The following is a 20,224-nucleotide window of genomic DNA, read 5'->3' as shown; positions in this document are numbered from 1 at the left end:
AATATTATGGATCTATTGTGCCTCCTTAATAGTTTCACAGTGTTTTTCTTATTCTAATTGTCTTAATAAATAGTGTATCGAACCTATTTTTTAGATTTTTCTTAATCCAGCTAATATTAGATGGTCAATTAAGTACTTGTTTGATATGTGTATCAGTGCAAGGTATGGTTTCGCGATCTTTTTCTCTTCTTTGAAGAAAAGAGGGACATCTGTTTATCGCATAAATATTAGTTTGAGTAATTGTTATATGTTTGACCACTGCTTTCGACTATCTAAATTTATAAACTGTAGTACAGCACCTGCCCTTGGGGGATTCTTTTCTGACCGATCTGACTGAGCTGTCATCCTACAATGTTAGGGATGTCTGACCTGAACAGATTTATAGAATTGTCGGGTTGGTTTTGCTTCACCTCAATGCGGGAGTCGTTGCTTTTTTCGGCGTTTATCGTATACTGATCACCTTGTCTATGTATGAACCAACGCTATTCCTGTGGTACCACAACAGGCCATTATTTTAACTCAAGTGGGCTTTCTTGGTACACAAGGCCGCCATTCCAACCTAACGTAACTAGTACACCTGCCACGACTTCTGATTGAGTGATTTTGTCCTCTAATTAAGAATCGTCATGTTGTGATATGTTCTCATATTATAGATTACTTGTAAGTTTTAGATATGCCATTTTAATAACTATGATTTTGTTCAGTTTTAAATAAAATTATATAAATCATATAACATATATCCCACAATCAAGCAAATAAAGACGTGGCAGCAATCGGAAAGGTACTAGCATTTGTATGTTAGATTGGAAATGATATAATTTCATCAATTACTTAACGTTTGCATCAATTACGAATTGTATATATTCATATTGATACTTTTGGAGTGTGCAATCACAAAAATACGATAGCAAATTGGAGAATGAAGTAAAGAAAATGTCAGTCCTTTGGGGATAATACACTGTGTTATAAATTAATGATAATGATGACCAAATTATATAAATTCGACTTCGCATTACTCTATCATCTATCGTTTTCTCCATATATAACTTTTAGTGACAAGTAACTGATTTTTGTAAAAATCAGAACTATAAAAAATTATATAGTTTACTATAACACGTACTTCAAACACTACTATTCACCAGCTAGAAATTGCACAAAGCCAGGCTCTGAGAAGACTTTTTAAGGTACCATGGTACTTTAGGACGAATAACATCCTCAGCGACCTCAAAATTGATCCGATCAAAAAATACATAAAGGATTAAAATTATTTACAAAAACTAACAGGCTTACCAACACCGCGTTATCAAATCTCAGAATGGGTACAGGCTCCTCGGAGAGGTATGCAGATCTGAGGTCAATTATTGCTTAATCTGATGAAGTGATAAACAATAATCCAGTCAAGGCGCAAAGAGGGGTTTTAAAGAAACCTCGCAGTTAATAGAGAGTAAAAGTGCTCAAGTGCACTGACTCAACTAGCCTCAACATAATATAATTTTTTTATTAAAAAATGTAGAAATATTAGAAAGACGTTTGAATGATGCTATTAGAATTGAGGGAATTTATATTGACTATTAAGCGGCATATTATTCAAACAATAATTTTTAATGTCTAAGATCTGTTGAGATATATTTTTAAATAATATTTACAAAATCTTTTTAGTTTCGCAATAAACACAAATCATTATCGCATATTACATTATAAATGATATCTTAAAACTCACTGACCTGTTCAATATTTTAAACTCAAAAGCCCAATTCCGTGAAAGAGTCATTACTAAAGTTCAGATTCAATGAAATTCACACCGAAATTTCAAAAAAAGATACATATATGAATAATGCGCGAAGGTGTAAATATGTAAATGCAAGTACATAGTTAGAGGTGTAAAATTTTTTGCAAACTTAAATATTAATATTTTTATTTGTTTATTATAATTTTTACCGTAATTACAAAGAGCATGTGATAAATTGTGAATACTGACTGTTGGCTCTTAAGATACAAGATTGTAATTTTATTCAAGACGAGCTTAACTTAAATCGTGCGTACATTGGAAACAAACTGTGAAATCAGATCAAAGCACTAACGCCTATTATAACCTACACAAAATAGGTTGATTTATTCTTTTATCTAAAATATATATATATATATATTCTGTATATAAGTACTGAAATACACTATTTACTTATAATTATGCATTAAATTCATCTGTTTTTAGAAGGCGAAATAATTTAATATTTTTAACTTACACGTTTCATTTTCAACTCTTTTGAATAATCTTTCATGTTCACAATTGTTTGTGTTAATTTTAAATTGTGCTCGTTTAACTTTTAAAGAGTTAAACGTGCTAATTTTTAACATCAACAAAATCAAAATGCTCTATTAACGAATGCAGATTCGTAAAACTTTGAGTTGTGAGTTATATTTACTTTTTTATTACTATTAAACACTTTTGAGTAATATATATCAGTAAGTTTGGATTTTTATTTTATTTATAAATTTGTGTAATAGAAAAAATAATTGTACTCTTTTGCTTTCCAATTAAAAAATAAATAATGAATAAAAAACAGGGTGTTGTCTAACCAATAGATATAAATTTAGAAGATGATTCCAAAAAACAGGGAAACAGTAATCGAGATAGAGATACACTTTAAAGAGTTAAAGTGAAATTGTGTTAGATAGCTTTATTCTTTTCGAAGTAGTTGCTAGTGTTTACTCACTAGGGACCGAAACCAACAAGTCTCAAGCAATCACAATAATTAAATTGAATGGATTACGCTTTAAATTGGTGCGCAAACAATAGCACTTTCTAATTTTGGGCCCAGCGATTACTGAGTTTGAATCAAAGACAAATTGTTCTACAAGAAAATACCTTGTGATCAAAAAAGAACGAGAATTTTAATTATTGAATTCCCGCGCTTTTCCAATCAGTAAATTTTTTTTATTTTCGCGCTGGCAACACTATTATACGCATTCTGTCAAAGTTTAACACATATCGTACGATTAGTTTTTGTTTGGCGTCTATACAAAGAAGTCGAAGAATACAATCGACCGAATTGTGCTTCGAAGGTGAGCCGAAACCGAAAAGTGAACGCTAAAGTCGGTCCAAAATCAAGGTTCTGCTGACTGTTTTCTTCGATATTCGTGGTGTGGTGCACTATGAACTCCTTCCGGACAGTCAAACGGTCAATAAGAAGTATTATTTTGCTGTTATGCATCGGTTGCGTGAGGCCATTCGCAAAAAGAGGCCAAATTTATGGAAGGAAAACTCATGGATTTTACACCAAGATAACGCACCGGCTCACACAGCGTTGGTTGTGTCGCAGTTTTTGGCCAAAAACTCCACCAATATCATCAACCAAGCACCGTACTCTCCAGATACGGTCCCGTGTGACTTTTTCCTCTTCCACCGACTGAAATTGTCATTGCGAGAAACGCGTTTTGAGACCATAGAGGCCATAAAAGAGAATTCGCTGCGTGAAGTAAAGGCCATATCTTCGGCGGCCTATAAATCTTGTATGGATAATTGGATCAAGCGTTAGCAGGCATGTATTGCCGTGGAAGGAGAGTACTTTAAAGACGATCAAATTATTAAAATTTTGCGTTTTTTTTTAAATTCTCGTTCTTTTTTGATCATAAGGTATGTAAGTTTTGGTTAGATACCCTTTAGACAGAACTTTTAATATACATTGAGGAATCTTTTGTATGGTATATAGATATATATATATTAAAATATATAATAACATATATATAATATTATATATCGAAATTTAGTATATTTTTTGTTCACACTTATATGTCATTAGTTGTTACCGTCAATATGACAATAGTGACTATTTTTACTTAATAGAAACTGTTGTATTTAATAGAGAGGCTTCGAAAAGTTTTAACGACAACAAATTGCCAAATACCGAATGTCATACGTCATACGTTAACATCAAATATTATAGAGAATTATAATGGAAATAATATGAAAAAATATATATTCAATTTCTAGTCCCGCTGGCGCGAATCGTAGAGTAACGTTAGCATGGCTTTCTGCAAGCATTAGTAAGAAATGAACTCATGCATCTACAAAAAAATATTATTGGAATTTTACAATTAAAATAAAAATATAATTAATTAATTCAATTATTCTACAGCTGGTTTATGATTTGGTCCTAATATAATACAGCAAGTGGATTTGTTTATAAACTTTCGCACATACAAGTCAAGTGCGGGTTTGGGTCAGTTGGTTAATTAACACTGGCTCTGAGCTTCAAATTTGGCAGGGCACGAGATCAACCCTTAGTACTTGCAGTCTCAAAAAATTATTTACAAATAATTATATATAAGAAATAATTCCAAAACCACTGATGAAGGTATCTTGTAATAGTTGTGATAGTCTTTTCGCTCTTTGTATATTATAAATTCTACTTAATTTTCAAATAAAGTATAAGTATAAGAAGAAGTATTTTTTTTCTATAAAAACTTTCGGGTCTATTTTCTTACTGACCTGATATAAGTTAAAATAAAGGACATACGCAAGTTAATAGAGTTGTCTACTTGGTTCTCTTTTACATAAATAAGGAAGTCGTTCCTACTTAAAGAGATACTGTTTGTGCGATAAATGCTTTCGAATTCTATATTTAAGGTCCTCTATCAGGTATAGCGTGCAGAGATTGTCGCATCCGTACTATCATAACGGACTATTATTTTTTGCTCAAGCAAACTGTGATACACATGGTTGTCTCATCCAACTTAACTTAACCTTATTTAATTTAATAGTTTTTTATATAAACTCAAAATAATATTTTGTTTTTGGGTTTACAATACTGCTGTAGCAATCAATCCTCTTAAAACTTATGTTTTCGAATATATAAATTTAAATAATATTCTAAATGATGCAGAATAATTAGATTAATTCATTTTTATTTTCTATTATGAGAACGTTTATAAGAAAACAAATTATAAGTTCAAGTTAACTTCAAGATAACAGGAGTCATAGCGTTACTCTAGTTACAAGAGTTATCAGGTCTCACGACCTACTTTACAATTTTAAATTGTATAGCTATATTGCGATCCTTTTCTTGCCCTTAAAGTTATAGCGTCCCAATACATAGCCCTATATTTCAATGCTGCGATTTTTTTTTATATACAAAAGATCTTTTGCTTGCGTTCTTTTTCTTGCCCTTAAAGTTATAACACCCCAATACATAGCCCTATATTTTAATACTGCGTTCAGATTTTTTATATAAAACTCAAGAATTCGATTATTGCAACTATCATAAGAACAATTAGAAGAACATTTATTCATGAAATAATAGAAATACTATTAATTTGATATACTCGTATCGTATTGGTTTCCTATCGAGGAAAATATCGAGGAAGTAAAATCGACATGTGAAGGAGGCAAAATTTGCTTTACTGAAGCAATTAGTTACTTTAATTCAAATTATGTAGTTATACTATCATACTATTTTATAGTATGATCACCATTTAATTAATAAGATTGTATCTTCACAAAATTTAATACCTTAATTGCCGTATAACAATTCTCATAGTATTTTTGGGCATTTTTCCACATCATTGACATAGAACTTGAAATATTAAAAAAATAAAAAAAAGCAATTGACTAAACGAACGGCACTTGAATCATGATTTCCCGTAGCTGCCAATTAATTTGTTTGATAAACACACCTATTTAAACCAGTGAACTTTATCACAATCTGACAAGTGATCTGCCGCTGCGATCGCAACGCAGGCAGCCAAACTAAAATGTACGAGAATGCATCAATGACAAACGTAAACAATATGGCATATGTATCTATCCAGCGATACTCGTATAGATACATATACTTAAATTGTCTTATTTACATTTATATCAAGCATTGCTACCGGCAGCATTTGTATGTTGTAAAAAAACGAAATGAGAGCTATATATTATGACGTCATTACATAGCGGGTAATTTGCAAAATCTTTTATTGCTTGTTTAGTCCGCTTAAAAATGTCACATTTATAACACTAATAAATTGTATCTAATACTTGAAACAATTTAATTAAATTCAATCGTCTTTGATGAGATTCGTATTTTATAACACGAACTCACACATAATAAATATATACAAAGGCTAATATAATAATTACATTTAAGATAAAATGAGGGACGAAATAATAAGATACTTTTTTTTTTGAAAAATAACTATTGTACTAATAATAAAAAAATAAAAATATATCCTCAATTCTTGCAATCCTTCACAAGTAGCGTCATTGATTTCTTAAATGGTATTCCGGGAATACGACATTCATTTCCTTCATTGATAGTTTTATTGTACGCCCAATAATAACCTATAAGCTAAAAATTTAGGCGATACGCTACAGGGAAGCAAACTGAAAGCATCTTCAGCATAAAAAATCTTATGAAGAGTTTTATAAAAACTACGTAGTGATATAAAACGAGAGATATTGAAAACTTTTGCTTGCGTTACAACGGTCAATTTCGGAACTTTTAAGATGGAAAGAATTCTATAACATTCATTAAAGCGCTAGGCAGATCATGTCTTAATGGGTGTTAATCATCCCAGGAAATAATAAACCACTATTGCCACCTGAGTAAGAGAATAGTAAATTTGCATTGATGATGCTTTTATTATATCGTTTTAGACAGTATTAGATACTATCAATTAAATGCCACCGGCAGCTAACAAAATTGCAAACGTGTGTCCTTATACCCTACCTTCCCGACTAAAATTCTGTAGGCACCACCTAATATTGTTTAAGTAGTTTAACACTTGAGACAAGTAACCGGAAGCATAAATTTTGAATCACTAGAATCAGGGTCCACAGCTTTGACCAAATGAGGTTGGCGTCTTCAATGAGGTTTTAATCAATGAGAGTAACTGTGATTAAAACCCTAGCTTACGCGAGTAGAATGACTGTAGCCATTGTTTTTATTCAATGTGAAGTTCCATTCTGCAACCGAGTGCTGTACCGGTTGGGTAGTTTAGACGGATAGTTGGAGATGGATAGTTTAGATCAGATCATTTTCTAATGCATCACTATCTATTGTAGCCCCTTTTCATTGTGATTGCAAGTTAATTTGATTAGCTGAATAAAATTTAGAATAATTCATTTTAGATTGATTATTAGAGATAACCATATTTATATATGAGATATAGAAATCAATAATGAAGAACGATTTTGCCCTCTACTTAATTTATATTAATATAGTTTGTTAGTTGACTTTTAGTTTTTAGTTGGTTAGTTCAGTCTACACAACAAAACAGACTAGTTTTAGTCTTTCACTTGCAAGTATTCCGTGTTACTGACAATTTCAATCAAATTTAATATATTTAGGTAATAAATTTTTAATACATTTCACTTTATATATATTTATGTTCATATAAATACTTTGGGCATAGTACAATAGTTAAAATAAGTAGAATACGATTAAAAACTATAATGACAGAAGCACCACCTAATATTGTTTAAGTAGTTTAACACTTGAGACAAGTAACCGGAAGCATAAATTTGATATCACGAGAATCAGGGTCCACAGCTTTGAACAAATGAGGTTGGCGCCTTCAATGAGGTTTTAATCAATGAGAGTAACTGTGATTAAAACCCTAGCTTACGCGAGTAGAATGATTGTAGTCATTGTTTTTATTCAATGTGAAGTTCCATTCTGCAACCGGGTGCTGTACCGGTTGGGTAGTTTAGATGGATAGTTGGAGATGGATAGTTTAGATCAGATCATTTTCCAATGCATCACTATCTATTGTAGCCTCTTTTCATTGTGATTGCAAGTTAATTTGATTAGCTGAATAAAATTTAGAATAATTCATTTTAGATTGATTATTAGAGATAACCATATTTATATATGAGATATAGAAATCAATAATGAAGAACGATTTTGCCCTCTACTTAATTTATATTAATATAGTTTGTTAGTTGACTTTTAGTTTTTAGTTGGTTAGTTCAGTCTACACAACAAAACAGACTAGTTTTAGTCTTTCACTTGCAAGTATTCCGTGTTACTGACAATTTCAATCAAATTTAATATATTTAGGTAATAAATTTTTAATACATTTCACTTTATATATATTTATGTTCATATAAATACTTTGGGCATAGTACAATAGTTAAAATAAGTAGAATACGATTAAAAACTATAATGACAGAAGTTAGATTAGTTTAAGATGGAACTTATTAATACAAATATCAATTTCTCTCGGAGATATCTATTGTCTGAAGAGCATCACTTCAAGTTGATAGAAGGTGGTGTGCTAGATTAATAATTATTTTTGTTATAACTCCATATGTGTGCTTGACAATATGATCTTCTAAATTAAGACTGTTCCGACCAGATACGACCGCCGACCAATCAGTGTAGATTGGAGGGTCACAGAAACAAGTACGTACGTCCATGATTTTTTTGAAAAAAAATAAAAATATAAATTGGTGATAATTTTAAATTTGGTTTTATGAGTTATTCTTTTGAATTCAGTATTTTGGGATAACATTAAAATAAAATATTTTGATTTTACCAAAATATATATAAAGGAAAGTTTGGGTAATTGTGGTAGATTAGTAACATGTCGCGGGCCGCATGTGGCCCGTGGTTCGTGCTTTACACATACCTGTTCTAAATCAAATTAAGGAGAACCGATAAATCTATCTAGGTTACCTCAGTAACCTTATAGATCTTGCAACTAAACCAGAAGTCATTCGTCATTGCAATAATGAATTGTTTTCTTTTTTATCTGAGTCATAGCATTTCACGACCTCATAGCTCTTGCTACTAGGCCATACATCATTCGTCAATATAATTGTAAATACACCAATGCTCCTAAACAGTTAACATATCAACAGATTGTATTGAGATATTGCTCTCAATTATGTCGAACTCAGCACCTATTCTCTATTGTTATCATATCTGTTTGAAATAAAGTAAAGTAAAGGTAGTTAAGAAATATTTATTGAATTACTGGAGACGATAGCTGCAGACTTTGTTGCGAAAAAGAGGAAACAGCAGAACACATTTTGTGTCACTGTGATAGTCTTGCAAGACTCAGACTTCGCTACTTATCCACTGCCTATCCGCTTATAACGGAATTAGGCAACATCTCTCCAAAGGACATATTGGCATTCTTAACTGCTACTCGTCTATGGAACTGAAGTGGGTATGTCACAATAATCCTCGAGGATGGAGTGAATCGGAGAAAATTTAAAAAAATGAAATTCAACAATGGCATCAGTTCACAAGGCTACCACTCTACCCTAAATTAACCAATTGAGTTTAGATAATTAAGCAAAATAAAAACGTTTCCTCTTTGTGGATTTCACAAATTTATGTGGAATATTTGTAAAAACTATAAACTAATATTTATTACAGATTTTAAAAAACGATTTAAATTCACTGCAAATGAATTATTTTTAATTACACAATTTACTAAATTGCTTTACAATTTTAAATTCCTGAATTAAATTCGCTAATTCCAATTGAAATAACTGCAATCTTTCCATTATGAGCACTTGTAATAAAACAGCATTTAGTTCGGCTTAATAGACAAATACACCCTAGTAATCTAGATAGTCACTTCTATTAAACAGTTTATCATTTAAACTACATTACAATTATTTAATGTGCGTTGGAGCAATTTTCCGATGAAGAAAAGAAAACGATTTGCTTGAATAAAAATTTAAGATTTGCGCTGTCGTGATAAATTGTAGAAAATTTAGTTTATTGTGATAGTTTGAGATAATAAAATTTTTACATCTTTACAGAAGCTTAAAAGTTCTAAATGGCGGATAATTTAAAATAAAAAAGAAACAATCGAATATACTTAATGTCTTTCGTGTAAAACACACAAGTTTATGTTCGTTTAATTATTTAATTAATTTGATTATTTAATTAACGTGCACAGATTAAAGAACAAAGAAGGGCCGCATTTCTTAATTAAGTCATTTAGTGTTTATATTAATTGTGTAGACAAATCTTAAAAAAACGTACTTACATAGTACAATAAAGTAAATTGCTAAAAATAAATATATAATAATAATGTATTAATTACTTCAATTAATTAAGCATCTTAACAAGTAGGCATATTTTTATTAGCATAATAGTTGTCTAGAATTATAAATATAATATCAATTAATTAATTATAATTATAATATTTAAAGCATAATACCTAAACTGATATTTAGATCGATAGATAGATTTTATACGGGTTGGGAACTTGTCACCACGTCACTGCATCCTTTGAGGATTATTGTGACACACCCACTTTAGTTCCATAGACGAGTAGCAGTTAAGAACGTCATTATGTCATTTGGAGGCGGTTGATAAGTACCGAAGTCTGAGTCTGAAGAAAACTATCATAGTGACACAGAATATATTCTCCTGTTTCCTCTTCTTCGCAACAAAGTCTGCAGCTATCGTCTCTTGTAATACCTAGATTCGATAGAATGATAAAATACCTAGGTCCAGAATGTGGACTGAGAAACCCTGTGACAAGTCGGATGCCATTTCAGCATTAGAAGCTCCCAAGTTCTGGCTTTTTATCGATTCGCCATAAATTTTTTAGCTTGTCTGCAGGCAATTACATTATCCCAATCAGTCTGAGTTGCTCTTTCCATCCATTCGTTTGTACTTGTACAATCTATGAATTAAATAATAAATAAGATAAATAAATAATAAAATTTTAATATTTGAAGCGTTTCAGTTATTTTGAACAATTTTCTTCACTATGATATATTTTAATATAGCTATGTTTTTGAGATATCGAGGTTAAAAGTTGGTAACTTTTAACAATAATTACACTTACAAAAAAAAACTAAATACGCCATCTAGCATCAATTTGTTAGTATGATGAGCGCAGGGAGATGAGATGCCTGTTAAAGCCGGATATCTCAAACACTAAGCTATATTAACTAAACTATATTTAGCGATTAAAATCGGATAAAGTCTTGGATAAACGTCTTAATAATATTTGCTATGTTGTATTTTTTTTATAAAACTATTTTATTTATTTATAAGAATGTATATTATTATTAAATACAAATTTAAAAACATCAAACATTGACAAGCATCTGTAAGAGAATTAAAAAAATAATAAAAGTTTATCTTAAATAGATAAAAACTGAATGACCTTATTAAGATGCCCCACAGAGATTTCCATCTTATAGTTGACTATAACGGATCACTATCATTTAGGTAACCATACAAGAAGATTTAGTATTCGTTTTAATAATTCTTGTCGTTGTTATGAGTAACATAAAGAAAGTGCATTCCATCTGCTTTGTCAAAGGCATCGTACTATAAGTTAATCATGTTTAATGTCTTCTGCGGGATCAGGATTGTATCACATCAAAGATCTTAACAAACTTTAGCCTGAAATCGATGGCGATTGAAGATGTTAAACTCGTGTATCAAGAACTTTCCTTGGTCAATTATTTATTTATTATTTATTTATTTGTGAATTAACACTATAATGTATTAAGAATAAGGAGCTGGACTAATAGGTCCTTCGCCCTTCCTTAGCCAATTAAAATAAGAATAAAGCAACGAACTATATAATTACTTGTTACGTCTATTTAACACTGAGTGGCCCTTGCGCAGCTCTATTTCGCGTAACGTCACCCATGTGTTAGATTCACACGAATTTAAGCTGCAATAATTGTTTGCTCCGGCCTGTTAATGAGGTTGATCGCCTTTCACTTGGACCGAGGTTAAAATCAACATTCCCAACAGACTCATTCTCTTTACTTCTACCTTACACCACATCACCTACCTCATACCACTTGACAGTGCAATATTTTGTTATAATTTTATGTGCTTGCATTTCAGCTCGGCATTAACTGTAACATAAACAACAACAAAGACTTACTTTTTGACAGACCTTAGCCTGATCCAAGATCTTTACTTGACGAACATTTTATAATTCATTAAAAGTTTTGAATTTTTTTTTTTACTATTTAAATATTTATATGTCAAAACTATGGTTTCCTCAATAATTGAACTCAACCTAACACGTGATTAAATAAACATCCCAAGTTAAATAAAAAAATAAGATAAGTGAAATTTCATCTCGATGAACCTTTCCAGACTTATCAAGACATGATATATATTTGTAGACTTTATAAAGCTTGTAACGCGCTAAAATAGCAAATAAAAAGTTTTTATTTATAATTCAAAGTTTAGAGATAGAGCTTAACTAACAAAGGAATTATCATTATGGATCTAATGTATATCATACTAACAAATAACACTAATTATTTATTATATAAATAAATATTTCAAATAACTATATTATTTTTTTGATAATTAATATCAAAAAGTAATTAGTATCAATTAGTAACTTAGAAGCATATTCAAATCTTTACTCTCCTGAGCTGCATATAAATTTAAATGCGAAACAGCAACACTACTTATATCTGAACTAGAAACTACAATATCTTCAACAATATTCGAACTCTTTTCAAGTAGTAAGGTAGTCCCGGCAACGGTAATACAAATCTTTTCATATCAAATTTCATTCTATAACTTTCGATAAACTAATCATAATATAATTATAATCATAATTATTAAAATAATTATAAATATATATATTTTTTTTAGAGTATTTGCTGGTAGAACTGGGTAACAGAACTTCAGAAGTACAAAATGAAATACTTACAAAAATCTCGGATTACTGTGGCAAGCCAGTTACAGATGCTAACTTGGATCTTTATGAAACACCATATACTTGGACTTTCTACCATGCATTCTTTTTTGCATTTACCGTATGCTCAACTGTTGGCTATGGTAACATATCGCCAACAACAACACTGGGTCGCATGATAATGATTGCATATTCAATGATTGGTATTCCAGTTAATGGTATATTATTTGCTGGACTTGGAGAATATTTTGCTAAAACAGTAAGTTAAATAGAAAACATAAATAAAAAACAATATAAATATTTACAATATAATATTATGTACAATATTTTATATATATTGTTACGATTATATATATTATTAAGATGGTATTTTCAACTTGTTACGCATAAATACAGGTAATGATTTCCGATTCAAGATATGGGAGAAATCGTATGGGAAAAAGCATATATTTTCAATATTAGTCCAGATACAGAATGTAGAAAAAATCTTTCCGAAAAAAAAAAAATAGTTCAGATCAAAAGTTTTATTAAAGTTGAAGTAAGCTTAAGTAAGAAACATGATAACGAGCTATGGATCAGATGTGAGAGATTTCCTCTTATAAAAACTGAATGAAATGGGAGAAAAAGTAAATGAGATAATCAATAAGTTTCCCCAAGAAAATCTAGTATATTGTTTTTAAAAAAACATAGGAAGGATTATTAAATCTGATTTTAATTGCGGCACTTCGCTGCCTGTACATATAAATGGTTTCCCATACCTCCACCAACGAACTATCCCATGGGATTTTCTAATCTTGATGAAATATAACTTCAAACTTACTTTTAGGAGCATCGCGATATATCCCGTATGCTTTCCGTGGCCATGTCCATAATAATACATACATTAAAGTCAATGAAATATCGTTTAATTTGCTACCTTTTAGGTATTTTTTATAAAATAGCTTCGAAAATCATGATGATTCACAGTTGCCTGTTTTTCAGAAATTTTAAAGAAAAACCACATTTTTTTAAAAATATTTTTTTATTTATAAAATAATACCTTATTATTATTATCAGTTTTTCTGCGATCAGTCTATAGAGTGAGCTACTGACTCTTTTTTTTTTTAAATCTAAATTACGATACTTTATTAAAATATTATGCTCAAAATGATTTGATCCCTTCTTTTTATAGTTTCGTGCTATTTATCGTCGATATAAAAAGTACAAAATGTCTCGCGATAGCCATTATGTACCACCACAGTTGGGTCTTATTACTACTATTACTATAGCCTTAGTACCAGGAATTACTTTGTTTTTGCTGTTACCGGCTTGGGTTTTCACTTACTTTGAAGGTTGGCCTTATTCGATTGCATTTTATTACTCATACGTAACGACTACCACAATTGGTTTTGGGGACTTTGTGCCGACATTTAATCCAAGTCAGGTTAGTAACTAAATAAATATATAGATTTATTACATATGTTTTTACACTGAATATATATATTTTTTTATTTCTAAAAAACAGCCTCGTGAATTCGGCGGTTGGTTTGTTGTCTATGAAATATTTATAATAATTTGGTTTATATTTTCTTTGGGCTATTTACTGATGATCATGACATTTATAACAAGGTATGTACTATTATAAATTACAGTAAAAATATGATGTATGTGAAAATTATGTGTACATAACAAGTTTTGGCAAGTCTTGCATTATTATTAGCATGCATATATGTATAAGTAAATATATAAAATCGTGCTACACATTGGTTAGCATGTCTGGATAACACATGCGGTATATGGGTTGGACTTTTAGTTTAATTTTATATAGAAGTTTACTTTATGTGACAACTGTAGATATTTCATGTATTTGTATAATCTTGGGATAAAATTTCTGATAGGTCCTTAACTTAAGTAATCTTAAAAATGGGATTTTCTTACTAATACTTGAAAATATTTGTAAATTGTTTAATGTATATTTGCGATTACAACTTTACTATATGCTATCATATATTAAAGTATTTTATTATCACATGACTTTTTAGTAATTAACCAAAATTCCTTAATATTATTTTAACTTAGTAAATCGATATTTAAACTTTTAATTTAGTAGTTTTTTTTATTATTATTATCGCATGAAAAAGAGCCACATATTAAAGATATTAATTTTACCAATGCTAGATATCTATTACTTACATATTTATAAATTCAATTTAAACAATCAGCGATAGTGTATTTTACTTATATTTAAATTAAAATACTTACTTAATTAACAACACATGACATCTTAAAAACTAATATTTACATTTACAGAGGATTACAAAGTAAAAAATTGGCAAAATTGGAACAACAATTGTCTACAAATATCAAATCAACTCAAAATCGTATATGGAATGGTGTTACAAAAGATGTTGGCTACTTACGTAGAATATTAAATGAATTATATATAATTAAATTTAAGGTAATAATATATATAGACATTATGCATATAATGCATAGCAGATATTATATTTACTTACTAATAATATATTTTTAAATATTAAGTGTTCAACATACTGTATATAAATATATAGATATATATATCTGTATAACATATACAGTAATCCCCCCTATAACGCGGTACCCTTATAAAGCGTGTTCATATTACGCGATTTCAATCTCTCGTATAACATGAGCATTCCCCCATATAACGCGGAGATTTGTATAGTTCATAATTAGCTTCGCGTACCTTTGCACGTGTGTATACGGGAATACCTCTATAATGTCTTTTCCTATAACGCGAAACCAATATACCGCATTATAGGGGAGTTTACTGTATATTTATATATATAAACATATATATATGTGGTTGTATACACATGTTTTGTAATCGAATAGTTCTTTTAAAAAAAACTAAATTAGATTATTTTTTATTTTATACTTTAATACATTAAATGGGTGTCATTAGAAAAGTTGTACAATTATAAGCAGATGAGTAAATATCTATTCGATTTCTAAAACGATTAACTAATCAAATCTCATAATTGAATCAGAAACTCTATAAAACAAAATCACAAACTAGATCTCTGAACTATTTTGATGATATTACTCTTGATATTATATTTTTATTTATTTTAAAAATTACCAAGCATTCAATTACATAGTACGGCTTAATACATTTGCCTTTATAAATGCCTCTGGCTGGTTCTACCTTGATCTTCTTTTGTGGAATTAAAACAGCCTTTTTTAGCTGATTGAAGAGTATTCGGTCCTCCCTCCACCACAACTAATTAACTAACTAACGGCTTAATATAACACATTTACAACACCGGCTCCGATTTTAAAAACAATTATTATTATAGCAATATTTAATATATATCATTGATATGTGTTATCATTCCCAATAAACAGCATAAAAGAATACTATTATACCATTTTAAGACACTCAGGATTAGAAATGTAGTTCATTCTCTTCTTGATATTCATTTAAGAGCGTATATGTGTACCAGTATTTTGGTTTTAATTACTGTTTATTTTAAATCTGCATTTGATCCATCGATGCTTCTTTTGCAGGTACATTTTTCTATTTATTTCGCGGTAATATACCCAGCAAAGGTTAAGTTAGTAATCTATCTTTTAATATTTTAATAATATTCTAAATCAAAAGTAAGCACATATTGCTAACCGTATGTTTAAATTGTATCTTTATTTATTAGACCATTTATTGGGATGTGAGTATATCGATTTTTTTGTGACAATGACTTATTTTTCTTACAACTCAGGTTCTTAAAGTTAGACACTGCAATAAAATGCTGGATTTTTAAATCGTTAGTACCAGTAAAAATTGTCTAATTGATCGTCACTTCTCGACTCTGACAAAGTAGTAAGACGTCGTGGTTCAATATTTATCCGTATCTCTCCCAAATTTTCTGAGATTTGATTAAGTTTTTCAGTATTTGTTAGACAAATGAATGTAAATATTAATGTTAAATAATAACAAAATGAAATTAATGTCTAAACTATTATTACTAATTCAAGCTACCCTTATATTTTGTAACTGTAGTCATACTTAGTTATTTTGGGTTTTCAATTAAAATTGTTTCAAATGAAATATTTATGTAAATGTCTTGTTTAAATTACTCTGGGAAAATAATGGGTGATTCAAAAACATGTTTAATGAACCTTAATAAACATATCCTTCTTTTCTAATAATTTTAGCTTTTTTGCTAAAAGAATAGATAGACACCAACTATTCCGCAGAGTAAGTAGCATAGTGAATATTTCAATAATTAATAATGCTTTAGAAATATTATAACAGAGCCCAATTTATTATATATTTCTTATTTGTAAACAGACTCAGTTCAAAATTTATTTTATAATCTGACAAAAAGACAAAATTGTTATTATTAAATTATTATTATAGTTCTTTTTTTTAATTATCTTTTTCCTTTTTCACTTCAGCCAGTTTATACGGAACCTGATGAATCCTACCTTTTACATCGTTCTATATCATGTCCTGAACTTACAATGTATCGAGTAGATCCACCACCAATTAATACACGTAAGCGTACATTTTCATTATGTCAGACTGCTATGGAAGAAAATGCGAATGGAATTCAGTTTCAACATACCGTATCTGACTCAGAACTTGATAAATTTGATAAACAAAAATCATTCGAAACTGCAGAAGCATTTAGACATACAACGGAATTATTGGCGAAAGTTGTTAATGCATTAGCTACTGTAAACCCGCCAGAAGAAGATGCAACAATTGGTTCTACAGATATGTACGGCGGTTATCATGGTTTTTCAGATTCACAAATTTTGGCTAGTGAATGGTCATTTACAAGTCAAAATGATGCACCAAAGCCGCGAGGTCGCGCTTGTTCTGATTTCAATATCAATCCGAAATGGCAAACGCGTCGTCCAACGAGTATACAACATAACGAATGGACATGGAGTGGTGATAATGATCAAATACAAGAGGCAATTAATAAACGCTATATGCAACGGGATCGACAAAATAATTTCGGTCAACCGTCAACAGATTATGTTGTCGACGTAGAGGACGACTTAAGAATGAGGCCAAGAGTTAAAAAGTTTTCTGTGCCAGATGGATTGCGTAGAATATTTGCTTTTAAGAAACGGCCTTCACAGGATTCTCTTGCTATATCAGCGGTTGGCGAAACTGGACATCGTAAGTTCTCTATTACAAGTGTGCCAGAGCATCGTATTCCACCATTAGATTATTACAGCACTGTTACGGGTGACACCAGACCAACATATTACAACAATGTTCCTCCAACTACTTCACAAAGTTCAGCATTTAATGGTTCTAGTGTATTTCCATCTGATGCAACAATTTCAGCTAAATTACCACATCTTGCTCCTAATGGCAATGCAGTAAGACGTGGCAGCACCTTAGATGTGGATCAAATGACTTTAAATTCAGGAATCGCGCCATCTTATCAACGAAATGTATTGCCTGCTGCAAGAAAACGGCGAGAATCTATATTCACACAAAATCCAGCAATAAATACAAGACGCGCCAGTATGTTCCCGTCTAGCAGTGCTGCGTTATCTCAGCGACGAGTCAGCCTTGCCAGTAATTCTACCATACAGCCACGTAGGGGTAGTTTATATCCGAATAGTGTTAATTTACCAGGTACATCAAATGAACGTAGACCAAGTATGTTTTCAGTTAAATCTGAAAAAGAATTGGAAGTGCTTGAAAAAACCACTATTGCTGACTTAATTCGAGCTCTTGAAGTTATGCACACGCAAGCAGTATTAGATGAGGCGACAAGTAATAATATAAACGATGGTAAAAGAGACCCTAAACGACGAAAGTCAGTTTATACCGATTCCTCTGACTTGCCAGCTGTTTTATCACTTTTTGGAGATGACACAAAAACTCTTACCGCAACTGCAGCTAATCGTCTATATGCACGTCGTTCGACAATTGTGGGTACTTTGCCCAGTTCGTCATTTAATACGACCAAAAATCAACATAAGACATCTCTTTCATCAATTCCCAGCAATGTGCTCACACGTCGACGACCATCTTCAGTACAAATTGTAGAACCCCCACCAAGTTATAGCGAAAAAGACACCAATTTATTAACTGCATCACAATCTGCTAATCCAACTAGTTCAACAAAGTTTAAGAGGCGATTTAGTATAAGGCCTACAACATTGCAAATACCGCCTGGTAAAGCTCCGCCACCTGGAACAGATGCAACTAGCACATCGTCAGCACTTGCATCAAGTGCTTCACAAAATGCGTTACAAAAACGTTTATCATATCGTCCATCGCCTTTGGCACGTGAGCTAGCCAGTCCTACTAGTACAACATCTACTGCAAGTATTACTAGTACCACGCGACTACTACCACCAAATACATTAACCAGTCCGCGCCCTTCCAGTACACACTCTCCACTATCACGTATTGTGCAAATTTCTCAAGCACAAAGAAAGAGTAGCATGCCTGATGGCTTTCAAATGGAGCAACAAACCAAAAAATCAGACAATTAAAAGAATGACAAAGATCCACTTTTTAGACAAATAAGTATTGTTGAATTAGGACAATTTAATCAGTAAGTTTTCATTATTATATGAATATATACTATTTAAAATATTATATGTAATCCTATTTGTTGCCATTTGCCTGTTTATTTAATTACAGTTATTCGATATTGTAAATTAACTTATATATTATTATTTATATATAGTTATTAATAAAATTTTTAAATTTTCAATCGTAATTATAAGATATTTTTATACTATTATTATTAAATAATTAAAAAATTTAAAGGATATATTAGAAAATGTATATTAAAATTAAAATAATTTATACAAAATTTGTTATTTTTTAAAACAACTCATTATACTTTAAGATATTACCAAATAAATATTTAATAGACTCATGATAGGGTCTAATAATGAAAAATTTCATATTTTATAGTAATATTGTGTTTGGGTTTAGGTTAGGTTGGAGCAGCAACCTTGTACAACGAAGCCTGCTTAACTTTTGGTCTGTTGTAATATAACAGATTAGCGTTGCTCATACTCAGACTAGAAGGATCTTCAAAAGGACTAGAGCACACAGACAACTCCTGCATTCAAATGAAACTGAACCAATATGACAAGTTTATATACTTTGTTAAGTCCCTAATTTTGTGAAATGACAATTCTGTAAAATCGAAAAGAAAGGCTGTTCCAAATATTATTTACCTTTAATGATTTGTGAATATTCAATGATTAACAAAAAGATAATTTTTTCTCTTTTTCAGAGCCAGGATAAATGTCACTTTTATAAAAAAAAATGATAACATGATTTTCAAAATAAAATCAATTTACGTGCATGTATATTAAGACTAGATATATTTTTAATCCATCATCCCGTTACTTTTATCAAAACATAATGTTCTCATTAGAGAGTAGAGGTAATCTTTCCAGATGAAATGCTGTATCGATTGTAATTTTGTTCACCATTCAATTAGTCATAATACCTTAATAATAAATGGCATGGTATATAAACCATGTAACCCTTCGATTTATCTGGCTTTAGCCGCTAAAACTTTTTTTGGTTAAGTGCGATATGGTATATAAACGAATCCTTCTCAATGTTTTT

The 20,224-nt window shown here is 30.4% G+C and overlaps 1 protein-coding gene across 1 annotated transcript in view; it reads left to right on the top strand.

Annotated features, from left to right (window-relative positions):
- Positions 1-19,268, top strand: part of LOC119669679 (open rectifier potassium channel protein 1) — a 42,106-nt gene extending 22,838 nt beyond the window's left edge. Inside the window, exons 3-7 of the mRNA XM_038079672.1 lie at positions 12,594-12,895; positions 13,808-14,059; positions 14,141-14,244; positions 14,926-15,073; positions 17,053-19,268. Coding sequence (XP_037935600.1) covers positions 12,594-12,895; positions 13,808-14,059; positions 14,141-14,244; positions 14,926-15,073; positions 17,053-19,125 — 2,879 coding nt within the window. The 3' untranslated portion in view covers positions 19,126-19,268. The remainder of the gene's footprint in view (positions 1-12,593; positions 12,896-13,807; positions 14,060-14,140; positions 14,245-14,925; positions 15,074-17,052) is intronic.
- The last annotated feature ends 956 nt before the right edge of the window (positions 19,269-20,224 follow it).

Source organism: Teleopsis dalmanni, chromosome 1 (genome assembly GCF_002237135.1).
Source record: "Teleopsis dalmanni isolate 2A chromosome 1, ASM223713v2, whole genome shotgun sequence".
Taxonomy (NCBI): Eukaryota; Metazoa; Arthropoda; class Insecta; order Diptera; family Diopsidae; genus Teleopsis; species Teleopsis dalmanni.
The sequence above is the reverse complement of the archived record's forward strand: the minus strand, read 5'-3'. Positions and strand labels throughout refer to the sequence as shown.